The 24,962-nt window shown below is 47.4% G+C and overlaps 1 protein-coding gene across 1 annotated transcript in view; it reads left to right on the forward strand.

Moving 5' to 3' along the window:
* The window catches only part of LOC142905682 (uncharacterized), an 86,456-nt gene that overhangs the window by 48,572 nt on the left and 12,922 nt on the right, over positions 1-24,962 (forward strand). Inside the window, exons 4-5 of the mRNA XM_076052591.1 lie at positions 2,761-2,919; positions 17,817-18,168. Of these exons, the coding sequence (XP_075908706.1) occupies positions 2,761-2,919; positions 17,817-18,168 (511 nt within the window). The remainder of the gene's footprint in view (positions 1-2,760; positions 2,920-17,816; positions 18,169-24,962) is intronic.

The raw sequence follows: 24,962 nt of genomic DNA on the forward strand, positions 1-24,962 counted from the left end.
AGGAAAAGTTAATTTCAAAAATAAACATTCCGACAATGAATCATAAATGGCAACAAATAATAACAATCAAAAACAAACATTTCCCCGGAATATACACACAGGTGTAAAATGGAGGCTGTTCAGGTGGGGGGTGTCTTTGTCTTTGTGGTGGTGCTGGTGGTGGTGGTGGCCCTGATGGTGGTGGTGCTGATGGTGCTGGTAGTGGTGGCGGTTGTGGTGATGGCGGTGGTGGCGGTAGTGGTGCTGGTGTTGATGATGGTGCTGGTGTTGTTGGTGGTGGTGGTGCTAGTGGGGGTGGTGCTGGTGGTGGTGCTGGTGGTGCTGGTAGTGGTCCTGGTGGCGGTTGTGGTGATGGCGGTGGTGGCGGTGATGATGGTGGTGGCGGTTGTGGTGATGGCGGTGGTGGTGCTGGTAGTGGTGCTGGTGTTGTTGGCGGTGCTGGTGTTGATGGCGGTGCTGGTGTTGATGGTGGTGCTGGTGTTGATGGTGGTGCTGGTGTTGTTGGCGGTGCTGGTGTTGATGGTGGTGCTGGTGTTGATGGTGGTGCTGGTGTTGTTGGCGGTGCTGGTGTTGATGGTGGTGCTGGTGTTGTTGGCGGTGCTGGTGTTGATGGTGGTGCTGGTGTTGATGGTGGTGCTGGTGTTGTTGGCGGTGCTGGTGGTGCTGGTGTTGGTGGTGCTGGTTCACAGCTGTGTGCTGGTGTTTGTGACTGAACACCAGACTGTGGTTTGCTCTCTAAGACACGCAAATAAATCGGCGACGCTCGCTCCCTCGGGAACACCGCCGAGTCGAAGATTCAACTCGACACGTGCGCCCTCGCCTGCTGATGCTGGCTGCTGTAATTGCTTGCGAAACGTCACGGGGGGGTTTAACTCTCCCACACACAACCGGTTGGTAATGAACTGGCTGCGAAATTGGGAGCTTTTGTTCACGTGACAAACCTTACGAGTTCGCTGCGTCGGGTGGTGGTGGGTTTAACGACACATTTAGATATTTTTACGAGATTTATCCCAACAAACAACCGCTCTATACGGACCTTTTAATATTGTTGTATTAATAGTGTCACTATCAGACGTTAATGTGAATGACCACGCTGAGGGAGTGAATGAACACGCTGAGGGAGTGAATGATCACACTGAGGGAGTGAATGAACACGCTGAAGGAGTGAATGACCACACCGAGGGAGTCAATGATCACACTGAGGGAGTGAATGACCACGCTGAGGGAGTGAATGATCACACTGAGGGAGTGAAGGAACACGCTGAAGGAGTGAATGACCACACCGAGGGAGTCAATGATCACACTGAGGGAGTGAATGACCACGCTGAGTGAGTGAATGACCACGCTGAGGGAGTGAATGACTACCCTGAGGGAGTGAATGATCACGCTGAGGGAGTGAATGACCACGCTGAGGGAGTGAATGATCACGCTGAGGGAGTGAATGACTACCCTGAGGGAGTGAATCACCACGCTGAGGGAGTGAATGACCATGCTGAGGGAGTGAATGACTACACTGAGGGAGTGAATGACCACGCTGAGGGAGTGAATGATCACGCTGAGGGAGTGAATGACTACCCTGAGGGAGTGAATCACCACGCTGAGGGAGTGAATGACCACGCTGAGGGAGTGAATGACTACACTGAGGGAGTGAATGACCACGCTGAGGGAGTGAATTACTACGCTGAGGGAGTGAATTACTACGCTGAGGAAGTGAATGACCACACTGAGGGAGTGAATGACCACGCTGAGGGAGTGAATGACCACGGTGAGGGAGTGAATGACCACACTGAGGGAGTGAATGACCATGCTGAAGGAGTGAATGACCACACTGAGGGAGTGAATGACCACGCTGAGGGAGTGAATGACCACGCTGAGGGAGTAAATGGCCACGCTGAGAGAGTGAATGACCACACTGAGAGAGTGAATGACCACGCTGAGGGAGTGAATGACCACGCTGAGAGAGTGAATGACCACGCTGAGGGAGTGAATGACCACGCTGAGGGAGTGAATGACCACGCTGAGAGAGTGAATGACCACGCTGAGGGAGTGAATGACCACGCTGAGGGAGTGAATGACCACGCTGAGAGAGTGAATGACCACGCTGAGGGAGTGAATGACCACGCTGAGGGAGTGAATGACCACACTGAGGGAGTGAATGACCACGGTGAGGGAGTGAATGCCCACGCTGAGGGAGTGAATGACCACGCTGAGGGAGTGAATGACCACGCTAAGAGAGTGAATGACCACGCTGAGGGAGTGAATGACCACGCTGAGAGAGTGAATGACCACACTGAGGGAGTGAATGACCACGCTGAGAGAGTGAATGACCACGCTGAGGGAGTGAATGACCACGCTGAGGGAGTGAATGACCACACTGAGGGAGTGAATGACCACACTGAGGGAGTGAATGACCACGCTGAGAGAGTGAATGACCACGCTGAGGGAGTGAATGATCACACTGAGGGAGTGAATGAACACGCTGAGGGAGTGAATGACCACACTGAGGGAGTGAATGACCACGCTGAGAGAGTGAATGACCACGCTGAGGGAGTGAATGACCACGCTGAGGGAGTGAATGACCACGCTGAGAGAGTGAATGACGTGACGGTTTACGCTCCTTGATGAGTTCCGTGGTGAGGCATTTTTCTGTGGTACGTCCTCCGTACGTCCACCAAACGTCCACCGTACATTCATCATACATCCACCACACATCCACCAAACGTCCACCAAACGTCCACCCCCTCCCCCCTTTCTCCTCAGACGCTGAGACGGAAGGGCTTGAACGGCAGTGAGAGTCCCGAGGGAGAGGGCGAGGAGCCGGCGGCGGCAGCGGCGGCGGCGTCGCCCCGGGGAGCCGAGGAACGGTTCCGCAGGATCAACGAGGAGTTTGACGCCATGATGCGTCGCCAGGGACTCTGCGTGAGTGCCTCGCGGGGTCATCCTCGGGGAGTTCCCGCACACACAGAGACCCATAGACTCACATAGAGACCCATAGACTTACACAGAGACCCATAGACTCGCACAGAGACCCATAGACTCACAAAGAGACCTATAGAATCACACAGAGACCCATAGACTCACACAGAGGCCCATACACTCACACAGGCACCCATAGACTCACACAGAGAACCATAGAGATATAGAGACCCATAGACACACACAGAGACCCATAGACTCACATAGAGACCCATAGAGACATAGAGACCCATAGACTCACACAGAGACCCACAGACCCACATAAAGACCCATAGACTCACATAGAGACCCATAGACTCACATAGAGACCCATAGACTCACACAGAGACCCATAGACTCACATAGAGCCCCATAGACTTACACAGAGACCCATAGACTCACATAGAGACCCATAGACTCGCATAAAGACCCATAGACTACCATAGAGACCCATAGACTCACACAGAGACCCATAGACTCACACAGAGACCCATAGAATCACATAGAGACATAGAGACCCATAGACTCGCATAGAGACCCATAGACTAGCATAGAGACTGATAGACTCACACAGAGACCCATAGACTCGCATAGAGACCCATAGACTAGCATAGAGGCCCATAGACTCACACAGAGACCCATAGACTCGCATAGAGACCCATAGACTCACACAGAGACCCATAGACTAGCAGAGAAACCCATAGACTCACACAGAGACCCATAGACTCGCATAGAAACCCATAGAATAGCATAGAGACCCATAGACTCACACAGAGACCCATAGACTCACACAGCGACCCATAGACTCACACAGTGACCATAGAATCACACAGAGAACCATAGACTCACAAAGAGACCCATAAACTCGCATAGAGACCCATAGACTCACACATAGACCCATAGACTAGCATAGAGACCCATAAACTCACACAGAGACCCATAGACTCGCATAGAGACCCATAGACTCGCATAGAGACCCATAGACTCACATAGAGACCCATAGAGACATAGAGACCCATAGACTCGCATAGAGACCCATAGACTCGCAAAGAAACCCATAGACTCACATAGAGACCCGTAAACTTACACAGAGACTCATAGACTCACACAGAGACCCATAGACTCACACAGAGACCCATAGACTCACACAGAGACCCATAGACTCACAGAGACATATAGACACACACAGAAAACCATAGACTCACACAGAGACCCATAGACTCACATAGAAACCCATAGACGCACACAGAGACCCATAGACTCACATAGGGACCCATAGACTCACAAAGAGACCTATAGAATCACACAGAGACCCATAGACTCACACAGAGGCCCATACACTCACACAGGCACCCATAGACTCACACAGAGAACCATAGAGATATAGAGACCCATAGACACACACAGAGACCCATAGACTCACATAGAGACCCATAGAGACATAGAGACCCATAGACTCACACAGAGACCCACAGACCCACATAAAGACCCATAGACTCACATAGAGACCCATAGACTCACATAGAGACCCATAGACTCACACAGAGACCCATAGACTCACATAGAGACCCATAGACTTACACAGAGACCCATAGACTCACATAGAGACCCATAGACTCGCATAGAGACCCATAGACTACCATAGAGACCCATAGACTCACACAGAGCCCATAGACTCACACAGAGACCCATAGAATCACATAGAGACATAGAGACCCATAGACTCGCATAGAGACCCATAGACTAGCATAGAGACTGATAGACTCACACAGAGACCCATAGACTCGCATAGAGACCCATAGACTAGCATAGAGACCCATAGACTCACACAGAGACCCATAGACTCGCATAGAGACCCATAGACTCACACAGAGACCCATAGACTAGCAGAGAAACCCATAGACTCACACAGAGACCCATAGACTCGCATAGAAACCCATAGAATAGCATAGAGACCCATAGACTCACACAGAGACCCATAGACTCACACAGCGACCCATAGACTCACACAGTGACCATAGAATCACACAGAGAACCATAGACTCACACAGAGACCCATAAACTCGCATAGAGACCCATAGACTCACACATAGACCCATAGACTAGCATAGAGACCCATAAACTCACACAGAGACCCATAGACTCGCATAGAGACCCATAGACTCGCATAGAGACCCATAGACTCACATAGAGACCCATAGAGACATAGAGACCCATAGACTCGCATAGAGACCCATAGACTCGCAAAGAAACCCATAGACTCACATAGAGACCCGTAAACTTACACAGAGACTCATAGACTCACACAGAGACCCATAGACTCACACAGAGACCCATAGACTCACACAGAGACCCATAGACTCACAGAGACATATAGACACACACAGAAAACCATAGACTCACACAGAGACCCATAGACTCACATAGAGACCCATAGACTCACACAGAGACCCATAGACTCACATAGGGACCCATAGACTCACAAAGAGACCTATAGAATCACACAGAGACCCATAGACTCACACAGGGCCCATACACTCACACAGGCACCCATAGACTCACACAGAGACCCATAGAGATATAGAGACCCATAGCCACAAACAGAGACCCATAGACTCACATAGAGACCCATAGAGACATAGAGACCCATAGACACACACACAGAGACCCATAGAATCACATAGAGACCCATAGAATAGCATAGAGACCCATAGACTCACACAGAGACCCATAGACTCACACAGCGACCCATAGGCTCACACAGTGACCATAGAATCACACAGAGACCCATAGACTCACACAGAGACCCATAAACTCGCATAGAGACCCATAGACTCACACAGAGACCCATAGACTAGCATAGAGACCCATAAACTCACACAGAGACCCATAGACTCGCATAGAGACCCATAGACTCGCATAGAGACCCATAAACTCACATAGAGACCCATAGACTCGCAAAGAAACCCATAGACTCACATAGAGACCCGTAAACTTACACAGAGACTCATAGACTCACACAGAGACCCATAGACTCACACAGAGACCCATAGACTCACACAGAGACCCATAGACTCACAGAGACATATAGATACACAGAAAACCATAGACTCACACAGAGACCCATAGACTCACATAGAGACCCATAGACTCACACAGAGACCCATAGACTCACACAGAGGCCCATACACTCACACAGGCACCCATAGACTCACACAGAGACCCATAGAGATATAGAGACCCATAGACACACACAGAGACCCATAGACTCACATAGAGACCCATAGAGACATAGAGACCCATAGACACACACAGAGACCCATAGAATCACATAGAGACCCATAGAATAGCATAGAGACCCATAGACTCACACAGAGACCCATAGACTCACACAGCAACCCATAGGCTCACACAGTGACTATAGAATCACACAGAGACCCATAGACTCACACAGAGACCCATAAACTCGCATAGAGACCCATAGACTCACACAGAGACCCATAGACTAGCATAGAGACCCATAAACTCACACAGAGACCCATAGACTCGCATAGAGACCCATAGACTCGCATAGAGACCCATAAACTCACATAGAGACCCATAGAGACATAGAGACCCATAGACTCGCATAGAGACCCATATACTCGCAAAGAAACCAATAGACTCACATAGAGACCCGTAAACTTAAACAGAGACTCATAGACTCACACAGAGACCCATAGACTCACACAGAGACCCATAGACTCACACAGAGACCCATAGACTCACAGAGACATATAGACACACACAGAAAACCATAGACTCACACAGAGACCCATAGACTCACATAGAGACCCATAGACTCACACAGAGACCCATAGACTCACATAGGGACCCATAGACTCACAAAGAGACCTATAGAATCACACAGAGACCCATAGACTCACACAGAGGCCCATACACTCACACAGGCACCCATAGACTCACACAGAGAACCATAGAGATATAGAGACCCATAGACACACACAGAGACCCATAGACTCACATAGAGACCCATAGAGACATAGAGACCCATAGACTCACACAGAGACCCACACACCCACATAAAGACCCATAGACTCACATAGAGACCCATAGACTCACATAGAGACCCATAGACTCACACAGAGACCCATAGACTCACATAGAGACCCATAGACTTACACAGAGACCCATAGACTCACATAGAGACCCATAGACTCGCATAGAGACCCATAGACTCACATAGAGACCCATAGACTCGCATAGAGACCCATAGACTACCATAGAGACCCATAGACTCACACAGAGACCCATAGAATCACATAGAGACATAGAGACCCATAGACTCGCATAGAGACCCATAGACTAGCATAGAGACTGATAGACTCACACAGAGACCCATAGACTCGCATAGAGACCCATAGACTAGCATAGAGAACCATAGACTCACACAGAGACTCGCATAGAGACCCATAGACTCACACAGAGACCCATAGAATCACATAGAGACATAGAGACCAATAGACTCGCATAGAGACCCATAGACTCACACAGAGACCCATAGACTAGCAGAGAAACCCATAGACTCACACAGCGACCCATAGACTCGCATAGAAACCCATAGAATAGCATAGAGACCCATAGACTCACACAGAGACCCATAGACTCACACAGCGACCCATAGACTCACACAGTGACCATAGAATCACACAGAGACCCATAGACTCACACAGAGACCCATATACTCACATAGAGACCCATAGAGACATAGAGACCCATAGACTCACACAGAGACCCACACACCCACATAAAGACCCATAGACTCACATAGAGTCCCATAGACTCACATAGAGACCCATAGACTCACACAGAGACCCATAGACTCACATAGAGACCCATAGACTCGCATAGAGACCCATAGACTCACATAGAGACCCATAGACTCGCATAGAGACCCATAGACTACCATAGAGACCCATAGACTCACACAGAGACCCATAGAATCACATAGAGACATAGAGACCCATAGACTCGCATAGAGACTCATAGACTAGCATAGAGACTGATAGACTCACACAGAGACCCATAGACTCGCATAGAGACCCATAGACTAGCATAGAGAACCATAGACTCACACAGAGACTCGCATAGAGACCCATAGACTCACACAGAGACCCATAGAATCACATAGAGACATAGAGACCCATAGACTCGCATAGAGACCCATAGACTCACACAGAGACCCATAGACTAGCAGAGAAACCCATAGACTCACACAGAGACCCATAGACTCGCATAGAAACCCATAGAATAGCATAGAGACCCATAGACTCACACAGAGACCCATAGACTCACACAGCGACCCATAGACTCACACAGTGACCATAGAATCACACAGAGACCCATAGACTCACACAGAGACCCATAAACTCGCATAGCATAGAGACCCATAGACTCACACAGAGACCCATAGACTAGCATAGAGACCCATAAACTCACACAGAGACCCATAGACTCGCATAGAGACCCATAGACTCGCATAGAGACCCATAGACTCACATAGAGACCCATAGAGACATAGAGACCCATAGACTCGCATAGAGACCCATAGACTCGCAAAGAAACCCATAGACTCACATAGAGACCCATAGACTCACAAAGAGACCAATAGAATCACACAGAGACCCATAGACTCACACAGAGGCCCATACACTCACACAGGCACCCATAGACTCACACAGAGAACCATAGAGATATAGAGACCCATAGACACACACAGAGACCCATAGACTCACATAGAGACCCATAGAGACATAGAGACCCATAGACTCACACAGAGACCCACAGACCCACATAAAGACCCATAGACTCACATAGAGACCCATAGACTCACATAGAGACCCATAGACTCACACAGAGACCCATAGACTCACATAGAGACCCATAGACTTACACAGAGACCCATAGACTCACATAGAGACCCATAGACTCGCATAGAGACCCATAGACTACCATAGAGACCCATAGACTCACACAGAGCCCATAGACTCACACAGAGACCCATAGAATCACATAGAGACATAGAGACCCATAGACTCGCATAGAGACCCATAGACTAGCATAGAGACTGATAGACTCACACAGAGACCCATAGACTCGCATAGAGACCCATAGACTAGCATAGAGACCCATAGACTCACACAGAGACCCATAGACTCGCATAGAGACCCATAGACTCACACAGAGACCCATAGACTAGCAGAGAAACCCATAGACTCACACAGAGACCCATAGACTCGCATAGAAACCCATAGAATAGCATAGAGACCCATAGACTCACACAGAGACCCATAGACTCACACAGCGACCCATAGACTCACACAGTGACCATAGAATCACACAGAGAACCATAGACTCACACAGAGACCCATAAACTCGCATAGAGACCCATAGACTCACACATAGACCCATAGACTAGCATAGAGACCCATAAACTCACACAGAGACCCATAGACTCGCATAGAGACCCATAGACTCGCATAGAGACCCATAGACTCACATAGAGACCCATAGAGACATAGAGACCCATAGACTCGCATAGAGACCCATAGACTCGCAAAGAAACCCATAGACTCACATAGAGACCCGTAAACTTACACAGAGACTCATAGACTCACACAGAGACCCATAGACTCACACAGAGACCCATAGACTCACACAGAGACCCATAGACTCACAGAGACATATAGACACACACAGAAAACCATAGACTCACACAGAGACCCATAGACTCACATAGAGACCCATAGACTCACACAGAGACCCATAGACTCACATAGGGACCCATAGACTCACAAAGAGACCTATAGAATCACACAGAGACCCATAGACTCACACAGGGCCCATACACTCACACAGGCACCCATAGACTCACACAGAGACCCATAGAGATATAGAGACCCATAGCCACAAACAGAGACCCATAGACTCACATAGAGACCCATAGAGACATAGAGACCCATAGACACACACACAGAGACCCATAGAATCACATAGAGACCCATAGAATAGCATAGAGACCCATAGACTCACACAGAGACCCATAGACTCACACAGCGACCCATAGGCTCACACAGTGACCATAGAATCACACAGAGACCCATAGACTCACACAGAGACCCATAAACTCGCATAGAGACCCATAGACTCACACAGAGACCCATAGACTAGCATAGAGACCCATAAACTCACACAGAGACCCATAGACTCGCATAGAGACCCATAGACTCGCATAGAGACCCATAAACTCACATAGAGACCCATAGACTCGCAAAGAAACCCATAGACTCACATAGAGACCCGTAAACTTACACAGAGACTCATAGACTCACACAGAGACCCATAGACTCACACAGAGACCCATAGACTCACACAGAGACCCATAGACTCACAGAGACATATAGATACACAGAAAACCATAGACTCACACAGAGACCCATAGACTCACATAGAGACCCATAGACTCACACAGAGACCCATAGACTCACACAGAGGCCCATACACTCACACAGGCACCCATAGACTCACACAGAGACCCATAGAGATATAGAGACCCATAGACACACACAGAGACCCATAGACTCACATAGAGACCCATAGAGACATAGAGACCCATAGACACACACAGAGACCCATAGAATCACATAGAGACCCATAGAATAGCATAGAGACCCATAGACTCACACAGAGACCCATAGACTCACACAGCAACCCATAGGCTCACACAGTGACTATAGAATCACACAGAGACCCATAGACTCACACAGAGACCCATAAACTCGCATAGAGACCCATAGACTCACACAGAGACCCATAGACTAGCATAGAGACCCATAAACTCACACAGAGACCCATAGACTCGCATAGAGACCCATAGACTCGCATAGAGACCCATAAACTCACATAGAGACCCATAGAGACATAGAGACCCATAGACTCGCATAGAGACCCATATACTCGCAAAGAAACCAATAGACTCACATAGAGACCCGTAAACTTAAACAGAGACTCATAGACTCACACAGAGACCCATAGACTCACACAGAGACCCATAGACTCACACAGAGACCCATAGACTCACAGAGACATATAGACACACACAGAAAACCATAGACTCACACAGAGACCCATAGACTCACATAGAGACCCATAGACTCACACAGAGACCCATAGACTCACATAGGGACCCATAGACTCACAAAGAGACCTATAGAATCACACAGAGACCCATAGACTCACACAGAGGCCCATACACTCACACAGGCACCCATAGACTCACACAGAGAACCATAGAGATATAGAGACCCATAGACACACACAGAGACCCATAGACTCACATAGAGACCCATAGAGACATAGAGACCCATAGACTCACACAGAGACCCACACACCCACATAAAGACCCATAGACTCACATAGAGACCCATAGACTCACATAGAGACCCATAGACTCACACAGAGACCCATAGACTCACATAGAGACCCATAGACTTACACAGAGACCCATAGACTCACATAGAGACCCATAGACTCGCATAGAGACCCATAGACTCACATAGAGACCCATAGACTCGCATAGAGACCCATAGACTACCATAGAGACCCATAGACTCACACAGAGACCCATAGAATCACATAGAGACATAGAGACCCATAGACTCGCATAGAGACCCATAGACTAGCATAGAGACTGATAGACTCACACAGAGACCCATAGACTCGCATAGAGACCCATAGACTAGCATAGAGAACCATAGACTCACACAGAGACTCGCATAGAGACCCATAGACTCACACAGAGACCCATAGAATCACATAGAGACATAGAGACCAATAGACTCGCATAGAGACCCATAGACTCACACAGAGACCCATAGACTAGCAGAGAAACCCATAGACTCACACAGCGACCCATAGACTCGCATAGAAACCCATAGAATAGCATAGAGACCCATAGACTCACACAGAGACCCATAGACTCACACAGCGACCCATAGACTCACACAGTGACCATAGAATCACACAGAGACCCATAGACTCACACAGAGACCCATATACTCACATAGAGACCCATAGAGACATAGAGACCCATAGACTCACACAGAGACCCACACACCCACATAAAGACCCATAGACTCACATAGAGTCCCATAGACTCACATAGAGACCCATAGACTCACACAGAGACCCATAGACTCACATAGAGACCCATAGACTCGCATAGAGACCCATAGACTCACATAGAGACCCATAGACTCGCATAGAGACCCATAGACTACCATAGAGACCCATAGACTCACACAGAGACCCATAGAATCACATAGAGACATAGAGACCCATAGACTCGCATAGAGACTCATAGACTAGCATAGAGACTGATAGACTCACACAGAGACCCATAGACTCGCATAGAGACCCATAGACTAGCATAGAGAACCATAGACTCACACAGAGACTCGCATAGAGACCCATAGACTCACACAGAGACCCATAGAATCACATAGAGACATAGAGACCCATAGACTCGCATAGAGACCCATAGACTCACACAGAGACCCATAGACTAGCAGAGAAACCCATAGACTCACACAGAGACCCATAGACTCGCATAGAAACCCATAGAATAGCATAGAGACCCATAGACTCACACAGAGACCCATAGACTCACACAGCGACCCATAGACTCACACAGTGACCATAGAATCACACAGAGACCCATAGACTCACACAGAGACCCATAAACTCGCATAGCATAGAGACCCATAGACTCACACAGAGACCCATAGACTAGCATAGAGACCCATAAACTCACACAGAGACCCATAGACTCGCATAGAGACCCATAGACTCGCATAGAGACCCATAGACTCACATAGAGACCCATAGAGACATAGAGACCCATAGACTCGCATAGAGACCCATAGACTCGCAAAGAAACCCATAGACTCACATAGAGACCCATAGACTCACAAAGAGACCAATAGAATCACACAGAGACCCATAGACTCACACAGAGGCCCATACACTCACACAGGCACCCATAGACTCACACAGAGACCCATAGAGAAATAGAGACCCATAGACACACACAGAGACCCATAGACTCACATAGAGACCCATAGAGACATAGAGACCCATAGACACACACAGAGACCCATAGAATCACATAGAGACCCATAGAGGCATACAGACGCATAAACTCGCATAGAGACCCATAGACTCACACAGAGACCCATAGACTCACACGGAGACCCATAGACTAGCATAGAGACCCATAGACTGACACAGAGACCCAGAGACTCGCATAGAGACCTATAGACTCACACAGAGACCGATAGACTCACACAGAGACCCGTAGACTCGCATGGAGGCCCATAGACTCACACAGAGAGCCATTGAGACATAGAGACCCATAGACTCACATAGAGACCCATAGACTCGCATAGAGACCCATAGACTCGCATAGAGACCTAGAGAGACATAAAGACCCATAGACTCACACAGAGACCCATAGACTCACACAGAGACCCATAGATTCACACAGAGACCCATAGACTCGCATAGAGACCCGTAGACTCACACAGAGACCCATAGACTCACACAGAGACCCATAGGCTCACACAGAGACCCATAGACTCGCATAGCGACCCATAGACTCACACAGAGACCCATAGACTCACACAGAAACCCATAGACTCGCATGGAGACGCATAGACTCACACAGAGACCCATAGACTCACACAGAGACCCATAAACTCGTATTCAGACCCATAGAGACATAGAGATGTGTGGACGCGCATGGAGACCCATAAATACATAAAGACCCATAGACTCACATATACAACCATAGATACATAATGACCCATAGATACATAGAGACCCATAGATACATAGAGACCCATAGACATTGAGGGACCCATTGATGCATAGAGACCCATAGACTCACATATACAACCATAGATACATGAAGACCCATAGATATTGAGGGACCCATAGATACATAAATACCCATAGACTCACATATACAACCATAGATACATAATGACCCATAGACATTGAGGGACCCATAGATACATAAAGACCCATAGACTCACACACACAGAGACCCATAGATACATAGAGACCCATAGACTCACATATACAGCCATAGATACATAATGACCAATAGACATTGAGGGACCCATTGATACATAAAGACCCATAGACTCACATATACAACCATAGATACATAATGACCCATAGATACATAGAGACCGATAGACACATAGAGACCCATAGATACATAGAGACCCATAGACATTGAGGGACCCATAGATACATAAAGACCCATAGACTCACACACACAGAGACCCATAGATACATAGAGACCCATAGACTCACATATACAGCCATAGATACATAATGACCAATAGACATTGAGTGACCTATTGATGCATAAAGACCCATAGACTCACATATACAACCATAGATACATCATGGCCCATAGATACATAGAGACGCATAGATACATAGAGACCCATAGATACATAGAGACCCATAGACATTGAGGGACCCATATATACATAAAGACCCATAGACTCACACACACAGAGACCCATAGATACATAGAGACCCATAGACTCACATATACAGCCATAGATACATAATGACCAATAGATACATAGAGACCCATAGATACACAGATACCCATAGACATTGAGGGACGCATTGATACATAGAGACCCATAGACTCACACACACAGAGACCCATAGACTCGCATAGAGACCAATAGACACATAGGGACCCATATATACAAATGGACTCATCGACACATAGGGACCCATAGATAATAGATACCCATCGATAAATATAGACCCATAGATACCCATAGATACATAGAGACCCATAGACACGCAGGGACCCATTGATAAAAAGAGCCCCTTGGATACTAGGAGACCCATAGACTCGCATATAGATCAATAGACTTCCAAAGAGACCTATAGACCGCATAGAGACCCGTAGACTCGCATAGAGACTCATAGACTCACACAGAGACCCATAGACTCACACAGAGACCCATAGACTCACAAAGAGACCCATAGACTCACAGAGAGAACCGTACACTCGCACCAAGATCTATAGATTCACATAGAGACCCGTAGACTCGCATAGAGACCCATAGACTCACCTAGAGACCCATAGACTCACACAGAGACCCATAGACTCACAAAGAGGCCCATAGACTCACAGAGAGACCCGTACATTCGCACCGAGATCTATAGATTCACATAGAGACCTGTAGACTCACACAAAGACCAATAGACTCACACAGAGACCCGTAGACTCACGCAGAGACCCGTAGACTCACAGAGAGAATAAAAGACTCACACAGAGATCCATAGACACACAGAGACCCATAGACTCGTATAGAGACCCATCGACTCACACAGAGATCCATAGACTCGTATAGAGACCCATCAACTCACACAGAGACCCATAGACTCACACAGAGACCCATACACTCGTATAGAGACCCATCGACTCACACAGAGACCCATCGACTCAAACAGAGACCCATAGACTCACACAGAGACCCATAGACTCACAGAGTAACCCGTAGACTCGTATAGAGAACAATCGACTGTGATTGTGTCTCTGTGATTGTGTCTCTGTGATTGTGTCTCTCTGTGATTGTGTCTCGGTGATTGTCTCTCTGTGATTGTCTCTCTGTGATTGTGTCTCTGTGATTGTCTCTCTGTGATTGTGTTTCTGTGATTGTGTCTCTGTGATTGTGTCTCTGTGATTGTCTCTCTGTGATTGTGTCTTTGAGATTGTCTCTCTGTTATTGTGTCTCTGTGATTGTGTCTCTGTGATCGTGTCTCTGTGATTGTCTCTCTGTGTTTGTGTCTCTGTGATTGTGTCTCTGTGATTGTGTCTCTGTGATTGTCTCTCTGTGTTTGTGTCTCTGTGATTGTGTCTCTGTGATTGTGTCTCTGTGTGTTTGTGTCTCTCTGTGATAGTGTATCTGTGATTGTGTCTCTGTGATTGTGTCTCTGTGTGTTTGTGTCTCTCTGTGATAGTGTCTCTGTGATTGTGTCTCTGTGATTGTGTCTCTGTGTGTTTGTGTCTCTCTGTGATTGTGTCTCTGTGATTGTGTTTCTGTGATTGTGTCTCTTTGTGATTGTGTCTCTGTGATTGTCTCTCTGTGATTGTGTCTCTGTGTTTGTGTCTCTCTGTGATTGTGTCTCTGTGATTGTGTCTCTGTGATTGTCTCTCTGTGATTGTGTCTCTGTGATTGTCTCTCTGTGATTGTGTCTCTGTGATTGTGTCTCTGTGATTATGTCTTTGTGATTGTCTCTCTGTGATTGTGTCTCTTTGATTGTGTCTCTGTGATTGTCTCTCTGTGATTGTGTCTCTTTGATTGTGCCTCTGTGGTTGTCTCTCTGTGATTGTGTCTCTTTGATTGTGTCTCTGTGATTGTGCCTCTGTGATTGTGTCTCTGTGATTTTCTCTCTGTGATTGTGTCTCTGTGATTGTGTCTCTGTGATTGTGTCTCTGTGATTGTGTCCCTGTGTTTGTGTCTCTCTGATTGTGTCTCTGTGATTGTGTCTCTGTGATTGTCTCTCTGTGATTGTGTCTCTATGATTATGTCTCTGTGATTGTGTCTCTCTGTGATTGTGTCTCTGTGATTGTCTCTCTGTGATTGTTTTTCTGTGATTGTGTCTCTGTGATTGTGTCTGTGTGTTTGTGTTTCTCTGTGATTGTGTCTCTGTGATTATGTCTCTGTGATTGTGTCTCTGTGGTTGTGTCTCTGTGATTGTATCTCTGTGATTGTGTCTCTGTGATTGTCTCTCTGTGATTATGTCTCTGTGATTGTGTCTCTTTGTGATTGTGTCTCTGTGATTGTGTCTCTGTGATTGTATCTCTGTGATTGTGTCTCTGTGATTGTCTCTCTGTGATTATGTCTCTGTGATTGTGTCTCTTTCTGATTGTGTCTCTGTGATTGTGTCTCTGTGATTGTCTCTCTGTGATTGTGTCTTTGTGATTGTCTCTATGTGATTGTGTCTCTGTGATTGTGTCTCTGTGTTTGTGTCTCTGTGGTTGTGTCTCTGTGATTGTGTCTCTCTGATTGTGTCTCTGTGATTGTGTCTCTCTGTGATTGTGTCTCTGTGATTGTGTCTTTGTGTTAGTATCTTTGTGTTTGTATCTCTGGGATTGTGTCTCTGTGATTGTCTCTCTGTGTTTGTGTATCTGTTATTGTGTCTCTGTGATTGTGTCTCTGTGGTTGTGTCTCTCTGTGATTGTGTCTCTGTGATTGTGTCTCTCTGTGATTGTCTCTCTGTGATTGTGTCTCTGTGATTGTCTCTCTGTGATTGTGTTTCTGTGATTGTGTCTCTGTGATTGTGTCTCTGTGGTTGTGTCTTTCTGTGATTGTGTCTCTGTGATTGTGTCTCTGTCTCTCTGTGATTGTGTCTCTGTGATTGTGTCTCTGTGATTATCTCTCTGTGATTATGTCTCTGTGATTGTCTCTCTGTGATTGTGTCTTTGTGATTGTCTCTCTGTTATTGTGTCTCTGTGATTGTGTCTCTGTGATCGTGTCTCTGTGATTGTGTCTCTGTGATTGTCTCTCTGTGTTTGTGTCTCTGTGATTGTGTCTCTGTGTTTGTGTCTCTGTAATTGTGTCTCTGTGATTGTGTCTCTGTGTTTGTATCTCTGTGATTGTGTCTCTGTGATTGTGTCTCTGTGATTGTGTCTCTGTGTTTGTGTCTCTGTGATTGTGTCTCTGTGTTTGTGTCTCTCTGCGTCTCCTCTGTGTCTCCAGGGCGGGGGACCCACGGGTCCCTACCCTCTAGGGGGTCCCCACTCCTCGGCATCCCCCTACCCAGGGGGGCACTCGGCCACCGCGGCGTGCGGAGACGGAGGAGGAAGCGGAGGAGGAGGTGGTGGAGGAGGTGGAGGAGGTGGAGGTGGAGGAGGAGGAGTCGGTGGAGGTGGAGGAGGTGGAGGAGGTGGAGGAGGAGGTGGAGGAGGAGGAGGTGGAGGAGGTGGAGGAGGAGGCGGTGGAGGAGGTGGAGGAGGAGGCGGTGGCTCTCCCATTCACGGGGGGCAGCTGGCCCCTCACCGGCACCACTCCTCATCGCCCCAGCTGCCCCCGCCAAGGCCAGCCAGCGCAGGTGAGGAGGTGAGCGCAGGGTGAGGAGGTGAGCGCAGGGCGAGGAGGTGAGCGCAGGGTGAGGAGGTGAGCGCAGGTGAGGAGGTGAGCGCAGGTGAGAAGGTGATCACAAGGTGAGGAGGTGAGCGCAGGTGAGGAGGTGAGGGCAAGGTGAGGAGGTGAGCGCAGGTGAGGAGGTGAGCGCAGGTGAGGAGGTGAGCGCAGGTGAGGAGGTGAGGGCAAGGTGAGGAGGTTAGCGCAGGTGAGGAGGTGATCACAAGGTGAGGAGGTGAGCGCAGGTGAGGAGGTGAGGGCAAGGTGAGGAGGTTAGCGCAGGTGAGGAGGTGAGCGCAGGTGAGGAGGTGAGCGCAGGTGAGGAGGTGAGCGCAGGTGAGGAGGTGATCACAAGGTGAGGAGGTGAGGGCAAGGTGAGGAGGTGAGCGCAGGTGAGGAGGTGAGCGCAGGGTGAGGAGGTGAGCGCAGGTGAGGAGGTGAGCACAGGTGAGGAGGTGAGCACAGGTGAGGAGGAGGCGGCTCACCACGCCTGCTGCCACACAGGGGCAGCTGTGTGCAGGTGACGAGGGGGGGTCCCCCTAGGCTCACAAAATTAACCTACAGCTGCGTAGTGGAATGACTGAGACGTGAAGTCTCCTTGCTGCTCTAGACGGTAGCAGCAGCAGTGGCGGTGATGTTGTTGATGTTTTTGTTGTGCAGCAGTGGTGATGATGATGATGTTGTTGTGGTGCAGCAGTGGTGATGATGATGATGTGGCGCGCAGTGGTGGTGATGATGTTGTGGTGCAGCAGTGGTGATGTTGTTGATGTTGTTGTGGTGCAGCAGTGATGATGATGATGATGTGGAGCGCAGTGGTGGTGATGATGTTGTCGTGCAGCAGTGGTGGTGATGATGTTGTGGTGCAGCAGTGGTGATGATGTTGTTGTGCAGCAGTGATGATGATGACGTTGTGGTGCGCAGTGGTGGTGATGATGATGTGGTGCAGCAGTGGTGATGATGATGATGTGGTGCAGCAGTGATGATGACGTTGTGGTGCAGCAGTGATGATGACGTTGTGGAGCGCAGTGGTGGTGATGATGATGTGGTGCAGCAGTGGTGATGATGATGATGTGGTGCAGCAGTGGTGATGATGTTGTGGTGCAGCAGTGATGATGATGTGGTGCAGAAGTGGTGATGATGATGATGTGGTGCAGCAGTGGTGGTGATGATGTTGTGGTGCAGCAGTGATGATGATGATGTGGTGCAGCAGTGGTGATGATGATGTGGTGCAGCAGTGATGATGATGATGATGTGGTCCAGCAGTGGTGGTGATGATGATGATGTGGTCCAGCGGTGATGATGATGATGGTCCCGCAGTGATGATGATGTGGTCCAGCAGTGATAATTATGTTGTGGTGCAGCAGTGATGATGATGACGTTGTCGTGCAGCAGTGGTGATGATGATGTTGTGGTGCAGCAGTGATGATGATGACGTTGTCGTGCAGCAGTGGTGATGATGATGTTGTGGTGCAGCAGTGGTGATGATGATGTTGTGGTGCAGCAGTGATGATGATGACGTTGTCGTGCAGCAGTGGTGATGATGATGTTGTGGTGCAGCAGTGGTGATGATGATGTTGTGGTGCAGCAGTGATGATGATGTTGTTGTGCAGCAGTGATGATGATGATGTGGTGCAGCAGTGATGATGACGTTGTGGTCCAGCAGTGATGATGATGACGTTGTGGTGCAGCAGTGGTGATGATGATGATGTGGTGCAGCAGTAATGATGATGATGATGATGTGGTGCAGCAGTGGTGATGATGATGTTGTCGTGCAGCAGTGGTGGTGATGATGTTGTTGTGCAGCAGTGATGATGATGATGTTGTGGTCCAGCAGTGATGATGATGATGATGTGGTGCAGTAGTGGTGATGATGATGATGTGGTCCAGCAGTGATGATGATGATGATGTGGTCCAGGAGCTCAGTGCCCATGTGGAGGTTCAGCTGCTGGTCATGATGAAAGGGCTTCAGCAAAGATAGAGAGGGAGAGAGTTAATGTCGCTTTGCTCTTCCTCCTCCTCCCCCGTTAAAGGAGTGCAGACCACCGTGGTCTATAAGGGTTAACTATAGGGTCTCTATGGGTTTACTATAGGGTCCCCATGGGTCTCTATGGGTCTCTATGGGTTTACTATAGGGTCTCCATGGGTCTCTATGGGTTTACTATAGGGTCTCTATGGGTTTACTATAGGGTCTCTACGGGTTTACTATAGGGTCTCTATGGGTTTACTATAGGGTCCCCATGGGTCTCTATGGGTCTCTATGGGTTTACTATAGGGTCTCCATGGGTCTCTATGGGTTTACTATAGGGTCTCTATGGGTTTACTATAGGGTCTCTACGGGTTTACTATAGGGTCTCTATGGGTTTACTATAGGGTCTCCATGGGTCTCTACGGGTTTACTATAGGGTCTCTATGGGTTTACTATAGGGTCTCTATGGGTTTACTATAGGGTCTCTATGGGTTTACTATAGGGTCTCTACGGGTTTGCTACAGGGTCTCTACGGGTTTACTATAGGGTCTCTATGGGTTTACTATAGGGTCTCTATGGGTTTACTATAGGGTCTCTTTGGGTTTACTATAGGGTCTCTATGGGTTTACTATAGGGTCTGCATGGGTCTCTATGGGTCTCTATGGGTTTACTATAGGGTCCCCATGGGTCTCTATGGGTCTCTATGGGTTTACTATAGGGTCCCCATGGGTCTCTATGGGTCTCTATGGGTTTACTATAGGGTCTCCATGGGTCTCTATGGGTTTACTATAGGGTCTCTATGGGTTTACTATAGGGTCTCTACGGGTTTACTATAGGGTCTCTACGGGTTTACTATAGGGTCTCTATGGGTTTACTATAGGGTCTCTATGGGTTTACTATAAGGTCTCTATGGGTTTACTATAGGGTCTCTATGGGTTTACTATAGGGTCTCTATGGGTTTACTATAAGGTCTCTTTGGGTTTACTATAGGGTCTCTATGGGTTTACTATAGGGTCTCTTTGGGTTTACTATAGGGTCTCTATGGGTTTACTATAGGGTCTGCATGGGTCTCTATGGGTCTCTATGGGTTTACTATAGGGTCCCCATGGGTCTCTATGGGTCTCTATGGGTTTACTATAGGGTCCCCATGGGTCTCTATGGGTCTCTACGGGTTTACTATAGGGTCTCCATGGGTCTCTATGGGTTTACTATAGGGTCTCTATGGGTTTACTATAGGGTCTCTACGGGTTTACTATAGGGTCTCTACGGGTTTACTATAGGGTCTCTATGGGTTTACTATAGGGTCTCTATGGGTTTACTATAAGGTCTCTATGGGTTTACTATAGGGTCTCTATGGGTTTACTATAGGGTCTCTATGGTTTTACCATAGGGTCTCTATGGGTTTACTATAGGGTCTCTATGGGTTTACTATAGGGTCTCTATGGGTTTACTATAAGGTCTCTATGGGTTTACTATAGGGTCTCTATGGGTTTACTATAGGGTCTCTATGGGTTTACTATAAGGTATCTTTGGGTTTACTATAGGGTCTCTATGGGTTTACTATAGGGTCTCTTTGGGTTTACTATAGGGTCTCTATGGGTTTACTATAGGGTCTGCATGGGTCTCTATGGGTCTCTATGGGTTTACTATAGGGTCCCCATGGGTCTCTATGGGTCTCTATGGGTTTACTATAGGGTCCCCATGGGTCTCTATGGGTCTCTATGGGTTTACTATAGGGTCTCCATGGGTCTCTATGGGTTTACTATAGGGTCTCAATGGGTTTACGATAGGGTCTCTACGGGTTTACTATAGGGTCTCTACGGGTTTACTATAGGGTCTCTATGGGTTTACTATAGGGTCTCTATGGGTTTACTATAAGGTCTCTATGGGTTTACTATAGGGTCTCTATGGGTTTACTATAGGGTCTCTATGGGTTTACTATAGGGTCTCTCCAGCCACGCAAGCGGTGCCCCTCCCCCACAACCCCCTAGGCTGAGCTTCTTCGTTAAGTGACAAACACCTTGACAATATTTTCCGTTTAATGTTTTTGTAATCGTTTGTTTTAAACGGAGGCCTAATTTTTTCGGTTTGTCCGTGCGTCCAACCAATAAGTTATCAGTAATGTTGAGAAAGTGAATCACGATTCCTATGACATCGTCGTTATTTATTTATTTACTCGGATTTGGCGCCCCTCTTGACTTGGTGTCCGAAGCGACCGCCCCAGTTCGCCGCTACGGGCGGGCGGCCGCTCCTGTTTCTATGGATATCTATGGCTCTGTAATGTATCTCTATGTATCTCTGTGTATCTCTGTGTTACTCTGTGTATCTCTATGTATCTCTGTGTATCTCTGTGTATATCTGTGTATCTCTGTATATCTCTATGTATCTCTGTGTATCTCTGTGTATCGCTATGTATTTCTGTGTATCTCTATGTATCTCTGTCTATCTCTATGTATCTATATGTATCTCTGTGTATCTCTATGTAGCTCTATATATCTCTATGTATCCCTATGTATCTTTGTGTATCTCTATGAATCTCTGTGTACATCTGTGTATCTCTATGTATCTCTATGTATCTCTATGTATCTCTGTGTATCTCTATGTGTCTCTATATGGCTCTGTGTATCTCTGTGTATCTCTATGTATCTCTATGTATCTCTGTGTATCTCTATGTGTCTCTATATGTCTCTGTGTATCTCTGTGTATCTCTATGTATCTCTGTGTATCCCTGTGTATCTCTGTGTATCTTTATGTATCTCTATGTATCTCTGTGTATCTCTATGTGTCTCTATATGTCTCTGTGTATCTCTGTGTATCTCTATGTATCTCTATGTATCTCTGTGTATCTCTGTGTATCTCTATGTGTCTCTATATGTCTCTGTGTATCTCTGTGTATCTCTGTGTATCTCTGTGTATCTCTGTGTATCTCTATGTATCTCTATGTATCTCTGTGTATATCTATGTAGCTCTGTGTATCTCTGTGTATCTCTGTGTATATCTATGTATCTCTATGTATCTCTGTGTATCTCTGTGTATCTCTGTGTATCTGATGAATCTCTATGTATCTCTGTGTATCTCTTTGTATCTCTATGTATCTCTGTGTGTCTCTATGTATCTTCATGGTTTGAGTGATAGCTTTGCGGATTGTATAGTCGGAGTAACCATTAGCCTTAAGAGCTTGGTGTACGTGCTTGAGTTCACTGCCTATGTGTTCCTGGTCGGATATGCACTGGGCTCTATGATACAGAGTCTTGATGAGAGAATTCTTCTGTGATGGATGGTGGTGGGAATCCGGTTTCAGATAAGCATCCGTATGGGTAGCTTTCCTGTAGACAGAGTGGCTCATTGAACCATCAGGTCTCTTTTTAATTAGGACATCCAAAAAAGGTAGCTTGCCATCTATTTCGACTTCCATGGTAAATCTGATGGCTGGGTGTATGGAATTAATGTGGTCGAAGAATTGGTCTAGAGCAGGCCGGCCATGTGGCCAGATGACAAAAGTGTCATCCACTTACCTCTTCCATAAGGTTGGGCGCAGAGTGGCAGTCTGGATGGCGTCAGTCTCAAATTTCTCCATGAAAATGTTAGCTATAACCGGAGAAAGGGGGGAGCCCATTGGGGTGCCCTCAGTTTGTTTGTAGAAAGTTCCATTCCAAGTGAAGTATGTATTGGTTAAACAGTGTCTCACCAAGGGGGGTACCTCAGTGTTTAGTCCTTGATGAACCAAGTCTTCAATGATTGCAATGGTGTCAGGTACAGGAACCTTGGTGAATAAGGAAACTACATCAAAACTGACAAGCAGGTCGTCTGGGGACAGGGAAATACCCTTGATTGTCGATACCAGGTGAGTAGAATTTTGTACCGCAGAGGTGGTTTTTCCAGTGAAAGGACGCAGGATTTCAGACAGAAAACGAGCCAGATTGTAGTTGGGGGAGTTGATAGTAGAGACGATGGGACGAAGGGGTGTATCTACTTTATGTATTTTTGGTAAGCCGTATAATCTTGGTGGCCTGGCAGCAGAAGGTTTCAACGAGAACTGTTTGGTTTGATCAATTAATGCGGTTGAATCAGAAATGATTTTGTTGGTTTGTATGACGAGGCTGTTGGTGGGAGGTTGCTAGCTGGCATCTTAGCGTTTTTGAGGATTGCAGCGATTTCAGATCTTGCTACGTCTGCAGCGATGTGACCCAGGCCCTTGGGCAGTGTTGGGTCTATGAGCAGTGTTGAGTCTATGGGTAGTGTTGAGTCTATGGGTAGTGTTAGTCTATAGGCAGTGTTGAGTCGATGGGCAGTGTTGAGTCTATGGGTAGTGTTGAGTCTATGGGCAGTGTTGAGTCTATGGGCAGTGTTGAGTCTATGGGTAGTGTTGAGTCTATGGGTAGTGTTAGTCTATAGGCAGTGTTGAGTCGATGGGCAGTGTTGAGTCTATGAGTAGTGTTGAGTCTATGGGCAGTGTTGAGTCTATGGGCAGTGTTGAGTCTATGGGTAGTGTTGAGTCTATGGGTAGTGTTGAGTCTATGGGTAGTGTTGAGTCTATGGGTAGTGTTGAGTCTATGGGCAGTGTTGAGTCTATGGGCAGTGTTGAGTCTATGGGCAGTGTTGAGTCTATGGGTAGTGTTAGTCTATAGGCAGTGTTGAGTCGATGGGCAGTGTTGAGTCTATGAGTAGTGTTGAGTCTATGGGCAGTGTTGAGTCTATGGGCAGTGTTGAGTCTATGGGTAGTGTTGAGTCTATGGGTAGTGTTGAGTCTATGGGCAGTGTTGAGTCTATGGGCAGTGTTGAGTCTATGGGCAGTG

This window comes from Petromyzon marinus, chromosome 57 (genome assembly GCF_048934315.1).
Source record: "Petromyzon marinus isolate PM22_M1 ecotype Great Lakes invasive population chromosome 57, UKy_Petmar_22M1.pri1.0, whole genome shotgun sequence".
NCBI lineage: Eukaryota > Metazoa > Chordata > Hyperoartia > Petromyzontiformes > Petromyzontidae > Petromyzon > Petromyzon marinus.